The sequence below is a fragment of the Rattus norvegicus genome, chromosome 18 (assembly GCF_021556685.1).
Source record: "Rattus norvegicus strain SHRSP/BbbUtx chromosome 18, alternate assembly SHRSP_T2T, whole genome shotgun sequence".
NCBI classification, from domain to species: domain Eukaryota; kingdom Metazoa; phylum Chordata; class Mammalia; order Rodentia; family Muridae; genus Rattus; species Rattus norvegicus.
In genome coordinates this window covers 26,892,832-26,914,164 of record NC_141551.1, presented here as the reverse complement: position 1 = coordinate 26,914,164, position 21,333 = coordinate 26,892,832, and the positions used below count along the sequence as shown (strand labels likewise).

At 39.6% G+C, this 21,333-nt stretch overlaps 1 protein-coding gene across 4 annotated transcripts in view; it reads right to left on the bottom strand.

Moving 5' to 3' along the window:
- Ctnna1 (catenin alpha 1) overlaps nucleotides 1–21,333 on the bottom strand; it is a 132,766-nt gene that overhangs the window by 86,926 nt on the left and 24,507 nt on the right. For all 4 annotated transcript variants that reach the window (XM_087592882.1, XM_087592883.1, XM_087592884.1 and 1 more), the window contains exons 2-3: nucleotides 12,487–12,593; nucleotides 10,852–11,047 (exon numbers count right to left, since the gene is read on the bottom strand). In XM_087592882.1, coding sequence (XP_087449008.1) covers nucleotides 10,852–11,047; nucleotides 12,487–12,591 — 301 coding nt within the window. In that variant the 5' untranslated portion in view covers nucleotides 12,592–12,593. The remainder of the gene's footprint in view (nucleotides 1–10,851; nucleotides 11,048–12,486; nucleotides 12,594–21,333) is intronic.

The following is a 21,333-nucleotide window of genomic DNA, read 5'->3' as shown; positions in this document are numbered from 1 at the left end:
ATGAGACCAAGGTGTGTGACGGTAAATAATAATGTTTTTACTCAATCACAGGCCTCAGCAACATATGAGGTTAGGAAATGGATTTACTTCTAACAGATCCAGATAGAAAAGATCAAATGAAGAGAGACATAGAAAGGAAGAAAGAAAATGGAAAAAAAAAAAATCAGACAATTTTATCCATGCAGCAAAGAGAAAAAAGTTGAAAAGCAAGCGAAGGCTCCAAGGCCGACTATGAGAAAGTCAGCTGACTTACGGTCCTAACAGGACAGTTACTCCAGCAACATGAACCTAAGTGACCGAGACGGTTGCATGCTCTTCGTGAGACTCACACTCAGCATTTGAAAGTAGAAACACTTGTTCATCGTTTCCTATGAAAGGGCCACTGTGTTAGAACAAGCTCACAACTCCACCTGACAGAAAGACCCACACATCCACATAATCTCAAAGCTGCTTGGCTCTCTAGAATAAATTCAGCAAACTCAGACTTCATTCTGCCTCTTGTCACCCTCTCAAACCCTGTTCAAAGCAGTCGCTAGCAGTTACTCCGTCCTATCTCTTTTAACAGCTATCATTCTGGCTGCTTACACAGATTTGAGTTACATCAGTCCAAACTGTCAACATCGACTCTGGACACAGGTCCAATTTTTACTTCCTACAATGTGACTTTAGTCAGCTGGTAGCGGGTGGGGGAATATATACACATATATAAAACTAACAGCTTGTGCTCAAAATCCCTTTTGTCAGGAATGAAATACATCATTTAAAATTCCCTTGCTAAGACTAACAATTGAAGAAGAAAACAAACAAACGAAACCCTGAGGTATTCCTCACTGACAGCCAGCACCTACATGTCTTGGCAGAGATAGGGAATCCTCCTTGCACACGAGCTTGCTGCACTAGTCGGACTGGCAAGCTCCGGGTTCAGGACGACCCTACCTCAGTTGGAAAGCAATCAAGAAAGACATCCAACATCAACCCTAACAATCATCATGCACAGGCACACATACACACTCCCCAAACAAAACAGAGCCCCTATACACTCACTCACTACAAATCATTTAAGCTGTACTAAAATTACAAAAGCTCTCATTATTCATCCTCTGTGGAATGCTGTAAAAAGACCACCAGTTTAGTCAGATTGTAAAACTGAATGTTCCTGAGTTTACATAAAAATACCTGGAGATAATTAAGCCATTAAAGAAGTTCACAAAACAACTGTGCTTACAAAGTCCTGAACTTTTGCAGAAAAAATGTCTTGCTCTGACATTATTCAGTTATGTTTTACATAAAAGGGCTCAGTAGTCTAGAACATGGTACATGCCTGCTATTTCACAATTCAGGAGAAGGAAGAGAATCAAGAATTAAGACTACATAGTTCAAAGCCAGCTTGAGCTAGTAAGATCCTGTTCTCAGAAAGAGAGAAGCAGGAGTAGGGAGGGAGGAACTGTAAAGACTATATATAAAAGATTGATACTTAGAGCAATTCTGGATACTTTCAATAACTTGGAATTTTATCTCTACAATGCATGGCTTCATTACCGAAGTTTATCTAAAATGGAATACTGACCCAAATGTCAGAACTTAAGAAGTTCCCCCAAAACCTTAAGACATTTACTTCTTAAAGGCAGACACGAAGGGAGGAGCATGTAAGCCAAAATATTAAAGCATTCTCTAGACCCACTAAATGACCCCTCTTCACCTTCTAGCCATTTGGAGCAGACATTTAAGGTTCACACTACAGTTTCTTAGATACTGGAGAAAAGGCTGAATTAGGTTATCAAGATCTTCGCCTGAAGTTCACCAGGAAAACTACAATATACATGCAGAAGTATTTGTTTGTGGTTGATAGTCACGGTTATTTCAGTCAAGCATGGTGGTGCACAAGTTTAAAGACAAGGCTCAGAAGGAGAGGGAAGATGGTCAGCTTTGTACACATAGTAGACTCAAGGCCAGCAGTCCCTGATTCAAACACACACACACACACACACACACACACACACACACACACACACACACACACATTTATTTTAAAAAAAACTGGTAGAATTGCAATTAGTAAGAAAAACAAAGGCTTCAACAAACCAACAAAAGAAAACTAATGCTTATAGATAACCAGTGCTACCCTAGAGTACTGACATGTACTAGGACATTTCAAATACAGCAATAAAAATTTCAGTATCTACCACCACCAAATAGGATAATTTTCCCCTTGCTGTAGGGATCAAATTCAGGATCCTATGCATGCTAAGAAAACATTTAACCACTGAGCTACAGCCCAGCTTCGAAAGAACAAGTTTTTAAAAAATTATTTCTGTCATTTTATTTCAGTGTATATGCACATGGAAGGCAGCAGAAGTTCTTGACCTCTAAGCCATCTCTCCCACTCCGGAACAAATTTTTTTTAAAGGAAATATTTTACACTAACAAAAAAAAAAATCTAGTGGGAATATCCTAGTCCCTATTATCAAGACCTTCATGGAGTATACATGATCCTCTAGAGAGCTCTCCCCCAATATCTTATGTGTGGGGTAAAATGTATCCAGATTTGATTCACTGTCCTCTGCCAACAGAAAACCTATTCCAGACTGAGCATGAGTCAAACTGGGCTAGTTATAGACACTGAGGAAGAAAAGACGTTCTGCTGACGACCTAACTAAGATAAATGTCTTATTGTGGGCAACTTGTCTAGTACACGTACACAAAGTCCATGAAAACAGAGGTAAACCAAATATCCGAAATTGGGAGGTAAAAGAATATATAAATATTTAAATCTGCCCCCAAGCTGAATACAGCTCAGTGGGTCAAAGCGCTGGCTGCTCTTCGAGAGGACCTAGGTTCAATTCCCAGCACCACACAGCAACTCACAACAACCCTAACTTGTCCAGTGGATCTGATACCCTTCTCCAGCCTTCACAGGCACCAGACACGTATGGTATACAACAAACACATGCAGGCAAAAGACCCATACACAGAAAACACTTTATAAAATAAAAAATGAATACAATTAAAACACTAGGCCAGAGAAATGGCTCAGAGATACAGGAACTTGCCATCAAGCCTAAGGACCTAAACTCAATCCCTAAGAAAGTGAGACAACTCTTGCAAATTGTCCTCTGCTCTCTACATGTGCACCATTGCAGGGGTACATCTCTTACACATACACACACACACTCTTACACACACACACACACACACACACACACACACACACACACACACACACAAAATCAAGACATTTTTAAAAATACATATATTATTTCGCTTGGAGCTAGGGAAATGGCTCTGCAATTAAAAACAATTGGCAGGACTTTCAGAAGACCCAAATTTGTAACGTGGTACCATCATTAGGCAGCCCCCAAAAGCACACAACTGCATCTCTAGGCGATCCAACAACTCTGACTTCTGCAGGCACCCACTTGCCTGTGAGATATATGCACAGTAACGTGAGAGGAAGATAATGCAACGAAAGGGTGTGGCTGGAGGAGCAGGATAGCTCCCAAGTAGAGATGTGGCTCCAGAAGAGTCCTGGCTGGCTTAGCATGTACCAGGCTCCACGGTTCAGTTTCCAGCACTACAAAGTTAACAGTAAATAACTCTTTAATTAAATGCCTATAATTGGTGTTAAACTTTAAAAATATATTATTAAAATATTAAAAAGCTAGAATTAAAAATAAGTAATGTGTTTATATGTAGCCAAGATTTTGACAAGAAATAAAACTAAAGGAACTTACAGTATTACTTATAATTGTTAACCCAGCTAGTAGAGGCATCTGCTGCCAAACCTGATAAACGATGTTTGATCCCCAGGACATACTGAGTTTTTTAAAGAATTTTAAGAGTTGGAGAAATGGCTCATTGGATGGAAACACTGGCTGCTCTTCCTCAGGACCCAGGTTAGATTCCTAGTACCCACTTACCAGCTCAATGCCATAGGTAATTCCAGTTTCAGGGGATCTAATAATGCCCTCTTCGAACCTCTACAACATCAAGCTTGCAAAAGGTGCACAAACATACATACAGACAAAACACCAACACAAATAAAGTAAAAATTGTACAAAAAAAATTTAAGAATTTTAAATGCGATGCCCACATTTAAATCTAAATATATAGAGAATTCATGCTTAATACTGACAAAAGAAATCAAAACAAAACAAGGAATACCTTTTCTGTGGGTTGGAACAGTCAATTTAGAAAAGTATCAATCGTCCTCAAAATACTTACATAGAAAGCTGAAAAACTACAATGGCTAAATAACTCAGAATTCATAAACGTGGGAGCCTCTGTTCTAAAGCATAATTGCTAATGTGGCAGCAGCCACCTGTGTCTGACTAGTTTGGAATCACCTAAGGAGCGTCTCTGAGATAAGGGAAGTGGTAGGCAGGCACACTGCCTGTAGGTGGGACCCTCTCACTGGCTGGAGTCCAGGGCTGAACGGAGTCCAGGGGAATGCAGGAAAGTAGCTTTTGCCCAGCACTCATCTGTTTCCTGATCTGCCCAGATGTCAGAAACCACCACCACAGCTTTGAATGGTCCATCTGCCTCACCTCGCCCACCATGATGTAGTCTACCTCAGGAACCATGAGGCAAAATAAAACTTTCCTCTCTTAAGCTGCTTCTTGTTCTGTTATAGAAAGTTTAAAAAAAAAAAAAAAAGAAAGAAAAAGAAAGAAAAAGAAAAAGCAATAGTTCTATAATCAAAGCTGTGTAGAATTGGCAGAAGGAAAATGAAGACCCGTAAATCAATGGAAGGAAACACAGAACTCAGATGTAACTTCACCCATACAACCAATAGACTGCTAACAAATGTGCAAAATTAATTAATTCAACTGAAGAAAAGACAACATTTTTTAAAATGCTGAAATAACTGGGTTCTCCATAGGCAATAGTAGCAGAAGGAGAAGGTGACCTGAACACAACTGTTAAAAAAAAAAAAAAAATCACAACCCAAAACAATTCAGATTTAAATACATAATTTAAAAATACACAAGTAACTGGGCATAGTGGCCAGTTAGCTTTAATCCCAGCAGGGGCAATCTGTGAGTTGAAAGTCAGCCTGGTCTACATAGTAAGTTCCAGGACAGTCAGTGCTACACAGAGAGATAAATAAAATGATAAAGTTTTTAAAAGAAAACATAAAAATCTTCATGAGCTTAAACTTAGTTAAGAATTTAGATCCATAAATGGTGTGGTAGACTTAATACATTAGACTTAATCAAAATTAAAGTTTTACTGGGGTGGGGGGTTGTTAAGAGGCTGGAGCAATGGTTCAATAGTTAAGACTGCAGACTGCTCTAGCAGATGGCCCAATTTTAGTTACCAACACTCATACTGGTCAGCTCAAAACTGCCCTAATTCTAGCTCCAGAGTAGCCAACATCCTCTTCTGGCTTGCAAGTGCACTGAGACACCCGTCGTCCCCCCCCCACCCACATAGAAATACAGACATATACAAACACATATATACATACATAATTAAAAAATAAAACCTTTATAATCAAAACAAAAAGTGTTGAGGATTTTTACAAGAGGCATCTGTACTTTCCCATGCATGGATAAGTTATAACCATGTCAGGGAGTAGCAATTAAAGGTTTAAACAACCACTTGAACATAACATCCTTAAAACAACAGAGAAGGGGCTGGGGATTTAGCTCAGTGGTAGAGCACTTGCCTAGCAAGCGCAAGGCCCTGGGTTCGGTCCCCAGCTCCAAAAAAAAGAAAAAAAGAAAAAAGAAAAAAAACAAAAAACAAAAAAAAAAAAACACAACAACAGAGAAGAGGTAAATGAATGAGTACCAAATTAGATCTTCAAGAAAAAGAACTAATTTCTTGAATCTTGACTACAATAGTAGTTATATAAAATCTACAGATATAATACAAAGAACAGAGCTATATATACACACTGAACCAGTGTTAGTGTCCTGATTGTGAAACTGCACCATTATACATAGTTCCAAAAGATGTAAACAAGTGAGAAGCTAGATGAAGGATACGCTGGGCCTCTCTGCTATCTTTATAATTTCCAGTGAATATAATTATTTCAAAAAAAAAGTAAAATAAAGCAATTAATTGACAACTGATAATGAAATTACTAGACATTAACATTGTCAAGCAATGTTAATTCGACTAAAAACTGGCTCAACTGAATTCAATTGGCTCTACCCTGAGATAAGGTTCCCACCACTTTCCCTCCCCACCGGCCTCCCAGAGTGTCATATAACAGGATGTACTTTAGGCTGGCTGTGAATTCACTATGTATCTAAGGATGACCCAGAACTTCCTGCCTCCACCTACTGGGCACTGAGAGTTCAGGGGATGCCACTTCTGCCTGGCTGTATGGAAGCTGAGATCAGAGCCTGAGTTCCAAGCTAGGCCAGCACTCGACCGCCTCGGCTACATCCTAAGCACCTAGAACAAGTACTTTGAACTTCAATAATTTGCCTCAGTTCTTAGTGCCCACTACCTCAACACGTTCCTAACTTGACTCAGGTTACAAGAAAAATAAGTATTTCATGTACCACATCCTTTAATTTAATCATATTAAAAGGAACAGTTATCTGAACAAGAGTTAACCGGCTTGTCAACTTATTCCCTCCATTCCCATTAGCACACAGCAGTGACAATGGTGTCCAGACTCAGGGTCCTGCCTCTAAACTATCTCCTATCTTTCAACCTCTCGAACCTTCCGGTACCAAATCCCAGGGACTAATTCCCACGAGCACCGCCTGTCCCAATGTTCTATGCTGCCCAGATGGTAGAACTTAACATAAGAAACTTAAAGAGACATTCTGGCTAAACTAAGAAAAGCTTTATAAACATACCCAAGCCAATAGTGGAAGGAGCTGCTTCCCGAGGGATGAGCCCTATGTCAGTCACTTGATGTACATCATTCCCTAAGAGTCCTTCATTCCACACCTGCCATTCCAAACCACTCTTAAATGGCACCTATGGATGCTGAAAGCACATCCTTAGCTCTAGCTGAGGCTGAAACTAAGGTAAGCTAAAGGCCAGCCTGGTTTTGAAAACAAAACGAAAACAATAACCCACAGGAAATAATAATTTTCTAGACCTTTTAGAGGAAGGATATTTTCTGAGATCAAACCCAGGACCTTGTGTGTGCTCTATGATTTGAGCCAAACCTCAGACACTCTCCTAACCTTTCCTGTCAGCAGTACTCCATTAATGTTCTCCTACAGTAAATGCCCTCAACATTTCCCCAGTATGACTTGCATGTGCTCCTGCTTTCCTGGACGACAGCCCCCCCCCCCCTTTCTTCTCCCTTTAACGCTCCAATGGATGTGTTAACACTTAAGGAAGATTTCTAACCTGCTGTCTATGTGCTCATCATTCTTTCTATATTCATATTATTAACTTACACTTCATGCCCATGTGTCCTGATTTTAAGTTCTATTCTACAATGAAGCAGTAAAAACAACTTCTCTACCTGCAGTTGTCTGAATGAGAATTGCAGCCATAAGCTCATATATTTGAATGTTTGCGCCGCCCCCCCAGTTGGTGGAACTGTTCAAGAAGGATTAGGAGGCATGGATGAGGCGTGTCCCTGGGGATAGGCTGGAGGTTTCAAACCCCACACTATCCCCAGTGTCCCTCTGCTTCATGCTTGTCAGAAAGGTCTCAGCTACTGCTCTAGCACCACATCTGCCTGCTACCACACTCCCCACCAGAATCAACATGGACTCTAACTAACTCTGAAACTGTAAGCACCAATAAACTCTTCCTTCTGTACACTGTCCTGGTCATGGTGTCTGCACAGCAATAAAGAAACTAAGACTCTACAAGAAGAGCATCTTCCCCATCAGAAGAACACACATAATCAACCAACTGACTCTATTTTGTTTTTTCCCCAACATCTACCCTTCCTAGAAGATTCACTTTTACCTAATCATATGCTTAACTGAACCCTCTTCTATTTTCTTTCTGGTTTTGTTGGTGTTTCCCCCACCTCAGACAGTGTCTCATTGGGTAGCTCATGCTAGCTTCTTGGCCTATTTACTGAAGTGAGTGTTGAAGCAGTGCAGAATGATATAAATAAAGGAGTGAGTCTGCAGCTTTGAGTGTTTACTCAGACAAGAACATGAGTAGCAGGGAAGAAGTCACTCGTGCTAGAGTGAGTCCCTACCACCAGCTTTTGAAAGCCAAATGCTGACTATAGCCCAATTATTGTTTTTAAGATAAGGTTTGACTATATAACCCAGGTATGACTCTCAATCTTCCTACCCATGCTATCTGAGAGTAAGATTACAGGCAAGCCCCCACAACCACCCTCAAATAAAATCCTATTCCAATGTGTGTCTAGTAGTTACCTTGACTGTCATCTTCTTCAGATTTAGAGTTATCATGGAAACAATTTTCTGAGCATGTCTATGTCTAGATTATGTTAACTGAGAAAGACCTACCCTAAATGTGGACAATACTATCTAATGGGCGGGATACTGGACTGAATTGAAAGGAGAAAACAAGCTAGCTAGGCACAAGTATTCATAACTCTCTGCTTCCTGTCTGGAGGTGCAAAGGTGCCTACTCTTCCTACCTTTCTACCTTCTTCACCATGCTGGATGGTATGTATGAATCCCTGCAACCTCGAGACAAAACAACTTCTTAAGTTGCATTTGCCAGGTATTTTCTTAGAGCAACAAAACAAAGCAACTAATACAAAAACTATTCCTCATCCCTTTGCTTCTAATTTAATAGCACTGGTCCTGTTTTTTAAACTTCTCATTTTCTAATCATTTAAACCAACTCATCTGTCTGTTAAATATCCCCTAAGCCAGCTAGGTGCTTTCTTTTTTTAGTCAGAACTCTTACTATTCAAGGACTCATAAAAATACTTAAGATAACCCGAGGCAGCCCTCCTCCTTGTGAACTATTGAAATATGTATCATGATAGCACACACTTATAATCCAAACATTTGGGAAACAGCCAAAATGACCCAGTGTCCTGGGCAAGCCTAAGGTAGGTAGCAAGACCCTACTGTGTGCAAAAGACATCAGTGACTTATGATGGGTACAAGGTGTCTTTGGGGGTAACAGAAATGCTCTGGATGTAACGCAGCAACCACAGCTACATAACCCCAAGAATATACTACAAACCCTGAAGGGGTGATACACTGTGCACTGTATCAGCTTTCTATGATTCTAATTGTGAGAAAGAACTTTTCTTTCTCACACTATACTCTTTAAGAAATAGCTAATTATCCTAAAACACATGCCTATCTATCACGAACCAGGTACCATGTTAGGTACTACAGAAAAGACCACCAGACTACAAAATAAACTGTCCTACTAGAGACTGGAAAGGGGGTGGGGAGTGCAATCTACTTAATTATTAATATGAATTAGAAAGAAAACACTTGAAGCTAAGATTGACCTAATCAAAGATTGGGCATGTGGATGTGTGCCCCCTAAACACGAAAGAGCACATAGAAGAAGCACCAATGTGCTTCAGCCGTATTAGGCTCAGCACTTAGTGTAAGCAGACTGTCATTATAATGTGTCCCTAGACCACAGCGTTTAGATGCTAGGAAACTGACAACCAGTTCCCACAGTAGGCTCATTTATTACCTTGAAAGAAAATGGACCTGAGTTTTACAATTGTGGATGTTTCTTATACACTTGTACACTTATAGCATATGGTGGTGTTTTAAGGTACCCAAATGTTCATACAAATGCTACAAAATGGTATGCATTCATTATTATGGTTTCATTGGAACTGGAGAAATGGCTCAGCAGTTATGAGTACGTGATACTCTTCTAGGTCCTGAGTTCAATTCCTAGCAACCACATGGTAGCTCACAACCATCTGTAATGGGATCTGATGCCCTCTTCTGGCACGCAGGTATACATGCAGATAGATCATCCATACATAAAATAAATAAATCCTAAAAGAAAAAAATCATGGTTGCACAGAAAGCACAGGGCACACACAAACCCCAAACACAGAAATCTGACTTGAAACTCACATAAACAAATATTTCTTTGAAAGCTTGTATTTTTAACAGTGTAGGAGAATCTTAGATTAGGAATTAGCAAACTATATTTTGTATATCAAAAGAGCATACTTCTGCTTTTTTAAGTTTTATCATATCACATCTTGCACATTTGTGTACATTCTCCATAGCTGCTTTCCAAATTCAACAGCATGACTAAATAGCTTCAACAGAGACTCTATGGCTAGTAAAACTAAAATACTAGCTAGCCTTTTACAAAAAAAAAAAAAAAAGAAACAAAAAACACCTAGAAACCCTATATAATCAAAAGTAGTCAACATTGATCCAGAACAAACACATCTTATAGTCACTTAAGGATCCAAGTATTTCCATAGATACCAACTAGGCATTCCTTAGATAAGCAATTCTTTAATGGCTAACCTAAAACAAGTTAGGTTGGGCTTCAGACCACTAAAGACCTTCTAGAGAATTTTGAATGTAAATATCTATGTTTCCAAAGTAGTTCATTCATATGCTTGGCAAAAGTATGGTGTTGGCTATCAGCAGTAGACGTCACCTCTTTGCTGCACAACTTCCAAAGTGTTCTCATGGCCCAGCAGCCAACTTTCCCCTGGTTAATAACCCATGAGAAAGAAGCCAATTAGGGCCAGTGAGATGGCTTGGCGAGTAATGGCAGTTGCTGCTACACTTGATAACTAGAGTTCAATTCCTAGGACTCAAATGGGAGGGAGATGAGGGGGAACCCCCACAGTTGTCCTCTGACTTCCAGATACACGCTATGGCACCCACAAATAGAAACACAGACACGCGTACACATATAAATAAATGTACATTTAAAATTTTACCCAATTTCTAGGAAAACGTCCCTCTTCATATATTGACCTACCTTGTTTTCGAACATCGTCCACAGCAGCCACAAGCTCCTCCTTAAGAAACTGACTCTCTTTTGCTATTTTGTCCCCCTTTTCCAAGAAATTCTCAGTTGCTTGTTCAACAGATGCAGCCAAAACATGGGCCTTCTTAGAACGGCCTCTCTTTTTATTAGAGGGTCCTTTACTATTGGTGTTTACCAGGGTTGTCACCTAGAAGTTTAATTTTAAAAAAATATAATCATTAAAAATGAAAACCAGCAGACTAGTATCTTTAAAGATAGCGAGCCTGAGTTCATAAATAAGTTCGGCAGCAATCAGAGATCTCACTAAACATGAAAGAACACAATTCTAAAGATTGTGCTATATTTCGTTTCCAAAATAATTTGTTTAACATGTAAGATAAGAAACGTAATGCATACTTTAAGTTCTTAAGAAATCATTAAGTTTTTAGAGAGACCTCACATGATTAGGGATAAGTGAAATGTCATTTTTGTAGACAATGTATTTCAGAAATGGCTGGACAATAAATTCAGCTTTACCAGAAGACTACATTCTGTCATTGTTACTAGTCTGCAAAATGTTTTCAGACAACTTATTCTGAAGTCTGTTCAAGTTTATTAATACAAATCTTAGCATTGGTTAGTAAAGGTCCTTAATAAAGAACAGAAAGACTACCCATAAAAGCCTACTGGGATGATGCTTAAAAGTTCCAGAACATTAGCCATTATTAATAAGTTTAATATGCCAGATGATCTGTAGGTTGAAGATGATTAAAGATTTGTTTTAGTTTAAATCTGCCAAACACAAGACCTGAAAATACAGTACAGGGTTCAAGAAAGCAAATATTCTACTAACCCCCATACATCTACATATAGACATAGAATATTAGTTTATGACTTGGAAGGCAAGTTTTTTAAAGACTGAAAATGCCATTCTTGTTTTCTCTCTCTTCTCACATATAAATATACACATATATTAACTATGCCAAAAGAGTAAAAATACACAGCTGCTGAGGTAATAAATGTCACCACACTATGATGCATGAATCTGTAACAGAATATACCAAGTCTACACCCTCAGACTGATTACTGCCAACTAATCCTACTTAACAAAGGTGCACTGAGATGAGTGGAGAACCTAAACCATCAAGTCCCACCTTTCTTGAACTTTCTGTCTGATGGGGGGTAAAGTTTACTTGGAAATTTGTACTATATAATATCAATAACCTTTACTATCAGCAGTAAGATTTCAGAAAAGGGAGCCATATATAGTCTAAAGAATTAAACAAAGGCAGGCACGATAGCACATGACTTTAATCCAAGTGGCATTCAAGAGGTGGAAACGGGGATCAGGAGAGTTCAAGTCTACCCTCATTTACTAAGGAGGTTGAGGCCAGTCTCGGTAATATAAAACCTGTCTCATTTGCAATAATAAAAAGAATTAAATAAAGATATGTACCAGTATTCAATTAGTAGTGGAGTCAAAATAACTAAGTACTGTCAAACTAACTAAAACTCAACCAACTCGAAGACTTGAGTGAGACTCAATCAACTCAAGACTCTGAGCTAAATAACCTGGGTTGTGGTGTGTTAGCCAGGCCTACTGCTAAAGAACGTTACAACTGTGCATTTGCGTTTCCAGATTCTTACCTGTGTAACAAGAGGCTCCAACAGTCTTTCAACAGCCAGAGTTCTAATCTCTAGACTTTTGGGGTCCCATTTGAAGTTTATGTTGCCTGTGTGGACGGCAGTCATTTCTAAGAGATAAACAAAAACCCAAAGTCAGGCCGACATCAAACGGAAACATGAAATATATTATAAAGCTCACGAAGACTTTATCAGTAAAGCAGCATTCACAAGAGGAGGTAACTGTAACCTGAAATGAGTTCTTACACGTGGCAATTTTGTGTTACATGAAGAGACGATCTTGACAAAATTTTCCCAATACAAATTCACTATAGATTAAGAAATCTCAATCCTGACTGCAGAGATGACTCAATAGTTAAGAGCACTGTCTGCTCTTCCAGAGGACCCCAGGTTCAGTTTCCAGGACCCATGTGATAGTTCACAACTATCTATAACTCCAGTTCCAGGTGATCTAACACCCTAACACAGGCATACATGCAAGCAAAACACCAATGCACACAAAATAAGAATAAACTAAAAAAGAAAAATTTCAATGCACACGAGTATGGTGGAACACACCTTTAAGCCCAGAACTCGGGAGGCAGAAGCTAGTAAATCTCTGAAGTCAAGACCAGCCTGGTCTACATAGTAAGTTTCAGGACAGCCAGGGCTACATAGTGAGACCCTATAGGAAGGGAGAAGGGAGGGAGGGAGGGAGGAAGAGAGGGAGAAAGAAAAGGAGGGAGGGAATCTCAATCTATTAATGAAATGGCTCAGCAGTTAAAAACATTGGCTGCTCTTCCGAAGAACCCAGAATTTGTTTATAGATCCCATATGACTCCTACAAGTAACTCCAGCTCTAGCCAATTTGATGCCTTTTTCTGGCCTCGGTGGCCACTGGGCACACACATGGTACACATACATACATGCAGGCAAAGCATTCATATATATAAAATAAAAATAAAAACAAATCTTTCAAAAATGATAAATAAATTCCAATCTAAATTTTTGAGTTTATAGATAAAAGAAATACAGGAGTACAGTCATCATGTTTATGAGAAAATAGATATAGGTCTTAGAGCGCTGTGATCCACGCCTGTAATCTCAGCACTAGAAAAAGGTTGAGGCAGAGGGACTGGCATGAGCTCAAGGCCAGTCTAGACTGCACAGTATATTTCCTAGCTATTTACAAAGGTCTACATAACAAAACACTGTTTTTGAAAAGAAAATTTTTCATTTGGTATAGTAGTGTCTGCCAGTATTTTCAAGTACACCGTAAACTGTGGCATGAAAGTCATTTGAACCTAGGATTTCAGATTAATTTGAGCATGTGGTGGTTCACACATGTAATCCCAGCATCTGGGAAGATAGGGGCCAAAGAACTACTGTAAATTTATGGCCAACCTTAGTTACACTTGAGACTATGTATCAAAAAAGAAAAAAGAAATATGCAAGGGTGGTTAGTCTAAAGATGGCTACTAAGCAGATATCCCTGGGACTCAAATAAGGGTAGGAGAGTACCTGTTCCAAAATGTCCTCTGCTTTCCACAAACATGACATGGAAGGTACGTACACATAGCTATCATGTAAACAATAATAAGCTTAAATAAAAAAGTTTTAAATGGGGTAGACGAAGCTAAGTATGGTGTAGCACGCCAGTAATCCCAAATCCTCAGAAGAATGAATTGGGGAAATATGAGGTAAATTCAAGACCAGTCTGAGCTATGGAGTGAGGCCCTATCACACAAGGGGGAAAAAATGCCAGAGGGAACTAGGGAGCTGTGCACAGTGGTTCATGGCTATAATCCCATCCACTCAATAGACTGAAGAAGAATCTTGTAATTCCAAGTCTGCATAGTGAGTTCCAGGCCAGTCTGGTCCTAAGAAAATGAAACCCTATTTAGGGGGCGTAGGGGGTACCAAAATTAAAGATTGGGGGGCCACAATTAAAAATTAGCAACATTTTACAAAATATATGAAAAATGTTCAAAAATGCATGCTACCGACTGCAGAAGTATAAACGTAAAGGGGGAGCTGAAAAGCATCTACCAAAATATTAACAAAGTCTAAAAGTTGGAAATAACCTATTAAAAGTAGTATTAACATTTTTCTTTTCATTAACTCTGTTTTCTAATATTATAGAACTTCATAACTATTCGGGAAAAAAGGCTATTTTCATAATTAACAAAATTAAACTCTTTACATAATATAATGAGGACAACAGAATCCGAGAGCTCACTAAATCATCTTAACTACTTTGACCTTGTCTCATTACACGGGAAGACTACCAACCAGCACCTTTTTCGAAAAGATTTCTACAGATTTAATTAGATAAAACAGATTATGATCCATCAGATGGTACAGTTCATCTTAATATGAATTAAGGAAAATATTCTTCCAAACAAAAGATCTAATAAATATAGGATAATATATTTAAATAAGACACCATTTAGGCCAAGAATATAGCTTACCCTGTTAGTCCCAGCACTCAAAAGACTTAGGAAGATAGATCACAAATTAAAGGCCATTCTAGGATGTCACAAAATTCAAAACAAGTTTAAAGTTAAGAAAAGGGGAAGGCACCATATAGGAACACCCATAGCAAATAAATGATTCACGTAAGAATCAAGAACACGAAGCATGGGACTGGAAAAACAGTTCCACAGTTAAGAACACTTACTACTCCTACTCCTACTCCTACAAAGGACCCCAGTCCAGGCAGATCCAACGCCTCTGCAACCATATGCACACAACCACTGACACATGTACTTGTGCACAGGTACACACACACTCACACATTACACACCCACACACACATACACTACACACACACAACACACACACAATACACACACCCCACACACACATACACTACACACACAACACACACTACACACACAACCCCCACACACACATACACTACACTACACACACACACACAACACACACTACACACACCCACACACACATACACACATACAATACACACACACCCCACACACACATACACTACACACACACATACACAAAACACACACTCACACACTACACACACACATACACAAAACACACATACACTACACACACACACAAAACACACACACACACACACACACACTCACACACTACACACACAATTTAAACTGGGAGAATTTAAATTCTCACCATGTAGGCCTGGCTGGCCTAGAACTTGTTATGTAAATCAGGCTGACCTCAAAATCAGAAACCCACCCAGACCCATGCCTCTGCTGATATTAAAAGACTGCCCTGGTTTAAAATAATTTTTAAAGATCTAAAAAAAAAAAAAAAAAAAAAAACTAAATCAAGTAGATGGGAGCTAACTGAAATACTAAACAACTATATGGTTTCATAGAAACCCAAATTATTTATGACGAAGAAAGCACTAACTTTATTCCAAAAAAAAGCATGGAACACATACCCTTAGCCAAGTTATCAAGCTAACATCAGAAACAAAAGATAAACTCTATCTCTTGACATGATGTACTATGAAGGATAAAGCATCCCTCTGGGCCTATAGGAAAGGCTCAGCAGTTAGGAGTAGAGACTACTCTTCTAAAGGATTCAATCACCAGGTTCAATCACCAGCACCCACACCAGTCAGCTCACAATTGCACTCTAACTCCTTGCATCTGACACCTCTGGCCTTGGTGGGTACGCACACTCACATGTACATAAACACACACACATACACATAATTAAAAATTAATGAAAGGGCTGGAGAGATGGCTCAGTGGTTAAGAGCACTGACTGCTCTTCCAGAGGTCCTGAGTTCAAATCCCAGCAACCACATGGTGGCTCACAACCATCTGTAATGGGATCTGATGCCCTCTTCTGGTGTGCCTGAAGACAGCTACAGAGTATTCATATACATTAAATAATTAAAAAAAAAAAAAAAGAATAAGAGAGCCAAGGCCTGTTTCTACAGGACTCTGCATTATCCATCTCTCAGATACAAAGTGTCCTAATATAACAAGATACTCATCCCCCAAAGACTTGTAAGTAAAGTATTTCTTTTTAAAAAAAAATTAATGAAAAAAAAAAACAAAACCACTTTTATAGTACATCACAAAACTAAATAACTTCAATCTAATGCTAAGTAAATACCAGAGTGACAGTAAGATATGTTCCACAAAATTAAGAAAAGGTCAAGAAAACCAAAGATATAAAATTTTAAAATGGATTCTGAATTTATAATAAGCATAGTAACTCAGGTTAAATTTCCAAATTTTCGGCATTTCAGTTCAATTATCCAAGCATCAATAAAACATTGAATCACATAATAGCAACTGAAAAACAAGAAGTAAATTGCCTAATCTGACAACACAAAACACGGTTTCCAGCTGATCTGTCCCTATACTTATATTATGCCTGGCCTACATACTTTGGGTCTTTAAAGGAATTTGTCCACTAAACCGGTAAACACAAGTCAGTAATCTTTAAGAGATGGGATGGTCTAGGTCGTTAAAGACCACTAACAGTTCAAGCAAATGTCATCAAATGTCACAGATAAGACAGTTCAGAGGAAATTATTTGCCCTGTGGATCCTAATCTCCTGGCATTTCAAAAAGACTGCACCAATACAAACAAGAGAACCTTTCAGGATTAGAGGACTAGACCCTGTGATTAAGGAAAGTAAACCCAGCTGGGCATTTAGCAATTCGTAGTTACTGAGAAAGCATAACACAACTCACTTTTGAGGGGCAGGGTGGTTGTACTTGGAATTGAACCCAGAGACTGACGCATGTAGGCAGTTGCTCTACCACTGACACTAACTCATTTTCCCAAAGAGATCCTTTTAATATTTTTCTGATATAAAAAACCTTTCTAGATACAGGGAAAACAAAAAGAAAAGAAGCTTCAGTGTTTCAGGTTTTATTTTACTTGAGACAGAGTCTCACTACAAAGCCTTGGCTGGCCCGGAACTCACACAGATCTACCTGCCTCTTTGCCCCTCTGCCCCTCTACCCCCCTGCCCCCCTGCCCCTCTGCCCCTGCCCCTCTGCCCCTGCCATGCTGGGATTAAAGGCCTTGCTCCACCACACCTACAGTGAAATTAATTTAAGGTTTATTTTTATGCTTTATTTTGCCTTCGGGTATGTATGTGTACCACACACATACAGAGTGTCTATAAAGCCAGAAGAGACCATCAGATTTCCTAAAACTGAATGAGCTGCCATGTGTGTACCAGAAACCAAAACAAAATCTTCTGGAAAAGCAACAAGTGCTCCAGCCCCCAAATTAAATTATTTTAACATGGAAATAGTGGTCTATGCCTATAATGTCAACACTTGGTTGAGGCAGGAAGACCATCTCAAGGCCATCCCAGACACTGAGTTGAATACAGCTTTAGCTACAGAATGAAACGCTACCCAAAAAAACGACAGAAAGTCTTCTGCATGTTTTTGCTTTCCTGGTTCTAAGACTTCAGAGCCCCAGAGCTTCCCGTGTGTTAAAGTCCAGCTCCATTGAAAAAGTTAAGGCTCTGCTACTTTCAAAAATGTAACTGACAAACTATAAACACAGCAATAAATCAAAATGACACCTGGCCTCCCCAAGTGAGAGAATGGACAGACAGACCTACAGAAAAGACCAACTCAAAAGCTTGTGCCCAAATGATCGAGTCAAAGCAATGATCACAGAGTTACTTCAAATGATCTGAATTTAAGAGAAGCCAGACATACAAACTGAAGTGTTGGTGACCTGTGAGCTGGACTGCTGGTACCCTGACAAACTACTCTAAACAGGTCTGCGTCCCCCGTCCTACTTACCATCTTTGGACCTTTGGACCGTAGTCTAGAAGGCGGGTAGAATCGTCTGAGAACCCTTATTAGTAGATTTTGAAAACTCTAAGCCTACAGGTAGCACTCAACGCGACTTAGACATAATGGGTAATCCTTCGAATGTCAGGTCAGGTTATGAGGGGTAGCAATGTTCTTTAAGGAGGTTGGCAAAATAGCAGCTAAAGCCGATCAGTGGTCTCCTACCTTGTTCCAGGAGGGAGTTTTTTGACACCCCCCCCCACCCCCGGTTTTCATATATACTCTTTTAATCTAATGTTAGAGAAGATTGCAGAGTTGACTAAGCACTTAGAGAGTTTGTGAATAGAGGCGAAAATGTTGGGAAGCAAAAAGCCAGTGGGAACACAACAGCTTGATGTCTGAGACCAGGAATGTACTGCACAATGTAAAAGGGAAGCTAAACAGGCAGGAAGGTAAAGTGCTGCCTTGCCTGCTCCATGCACTTTCGCTGGAAGTGCCCAGAGCACCTCTGTGAAGCTAGGAGCCTGGAGTTGCAGGAGACAATACAGGCACCACAGGACAGTGTTCAGCAGAGTACACCACCAGAGGATTTGCTCAGGCCAACACAGGCACCTTCAGCCTTCCCAGTCTTTGTAAAGCACATGCCTGCAAATGATGTTGCCTATAATGAGATGACCTAGCATCCATCAGAAATGCTAGATTTAAAGAAGCTATGGTATTATATAGCTTGCACCCTCCAATACTTAAAGAAATGTTAAATACTTGGGCTATGCAGAATAGGGTTATCCCCCAAGATTGGAAGGGATTGGTCTCAGCTGTTCTATAAGCTGAACAATTACAATGGTTGTTGTGATGGAGGTGCAAAGCCACAAAATAGAACAAAGGAACATAGCAAGAAGGATGAATGTTAACTAAAGACAAACTGTGATATGATTGAGGAGCAGAAGGGGGTGGGGATCTACTTTATTTATGAAGCTTTATTTATTTATACATGAACCTGCAGAAGAATTCACCAATTTCTTACAGAGATTGGGTCCAGCTGTAAATAAAGGCCTTATCAGACTCTGAAACCAGACAGTATTGATAGAAATACTGGCCTTTGAAAAACATGAATACTGAATGTAAGAGAGCAATCAGACCACTGAAAGCATGAGGAGTCCCAGTAGACAAATGGATAAGAGAAGCAACTGGTATTGGTTTTCAGGAGCATCATGCTAATATCATAGGGCAACAAATAGCTAGACGTCTTAGAAATCAATACCTGATGCTTTAATTATGGTGAGTTTGGCCATTTCCAAAGAGATTGTAAGGTCAGAAGATTCAGAGCTCAAAATAGCAGGTACATTGACTCTAAAGAACATGGTGTTCATAGACGAGAACAAGAAAGTTCTGGTTGTTATGAACCACAAGGTTTCCTGGGTGTTGTAGCTACTTTGGTAAGGGCAAACACTGGCCAAAGGATTGCCAGTGCAAGAGGGACACAAGAGGTAATCTCCTGCCCTCAGGAAATGAACAGAGGGGCCCTGTCAGCTTGAGGTCCCGCAGTAAACAATGCAAGCTGTCTTCTTTTGGTCAGCTAGAAAGTGCCAAGCAGGAAAGAAAACCAAAACTAAGTATTTCTGATCTTATTCATGCTACAGAAGGGAGTGCAGTTTGGATCTGGTCATAGATATGCCTCTTTCCCTATCCCCAAGAGCTGAATGTTACAAGTTACCCACTGGTTTCTATGGTCCTTTACCTTCAGGAACAGTGGGCATAATCCTGAGAAGCAGAGGATTAACTTCTCAAGGACTTATTGTGCATCCAGGTACGGTAAGTAGATGGGGATAGCAAGGAATAAATTAGAATCATGGCATATGTGAGAAAGAGGATGCAAACTGATGCCCTTCTTACATTAAGGGCAAGGCTACTCTAGTAGAAAGGATAGGAGCTTTTTAAGTACAGAAAAATGTGTGTTCTGGCAAACAATTGTTAATGATCAGAGACCAAAATTAATGGTGTAAATTAATGGCAATGACATTGAAGGCTTGGTAGATACAGAAGCTAATGTTAGTTGTCTTAGAATCCAGATTGGCTACTTCAGAAGGTTTACACACAGTTTATAGGAATTGGTAAATTATCAGGAATAAGTCAAAGTGTCTGATAGATTAACTGTGTAGGAACAGAAGGGCAAACAGGGAAGTTGAAATTTATGGGACACACCCATAAATTTATGACATACCCATAAATTTATGGGATAGGGATCTTTGGATCCTTTATAGCAATAGGGCACACAAATTAATATTCTTGAAATTTAAGGGACATGAAGAAATTAAGTGTGATACGGTAGATGTTCCTAGGGAAGGGATTAATACAGGTGATCCAAAAAAAAAAAAAAATCGGGGGCTGGAGAGATGGCTCAGTGGTTAAGAGCACTGACTGCTCTTCCAGAGGTCTTGAGTTCAATTCCCAACAACTACACGGTGGCTCACAACCATCTGTAATGGGATCCGATGCCCTCTTCTGGTGTGTCTGAAGACAGTGACATGTACTCACATACACAAAATAAATAAAAATTTAAAGAAAAAGTCACAAATTGTGCCCATGATCCAAAAACAGGATTACAGGAATCAAATTTATAAATTTATAAAAAGGGACACTGCTGACATACCAAAAGCCCTGCCCCTAAAATGGTTTTCAAACAGATCTGTATGGCAAGATCAGTAGCCCATAACAAAAGGAAAATTGCAGGCACTTGAACAACTGGCAAAGACCAGCTGGAGGCTCAACACAGAAGAGTCAACCTGCCCATGGACTCCCCCTGTGTTTGATATAAAAAAGACACTAGGAAAATGGAGGAGGATAACAGATTTAAAAGCAATTAACAAGGTAATTCAACCAATGGGTCCTTTACAGCCTGGATTTCCTTTACAATCTTTTTTTTTTTTTGGGGGGGGGGGGGGGTTCTTTTTTTCCGGAGCTGGGGATCGAACCCAGGGCCTTGTGCTTCCTAGGCAAGCGCTCTACCACTGAGCTAAATCCCCAGCCCCCCTTTACAATCTTTTTACAGGCCAAAGCCATGGCCTAGAAAAATAACTAACTGGAAAGATTG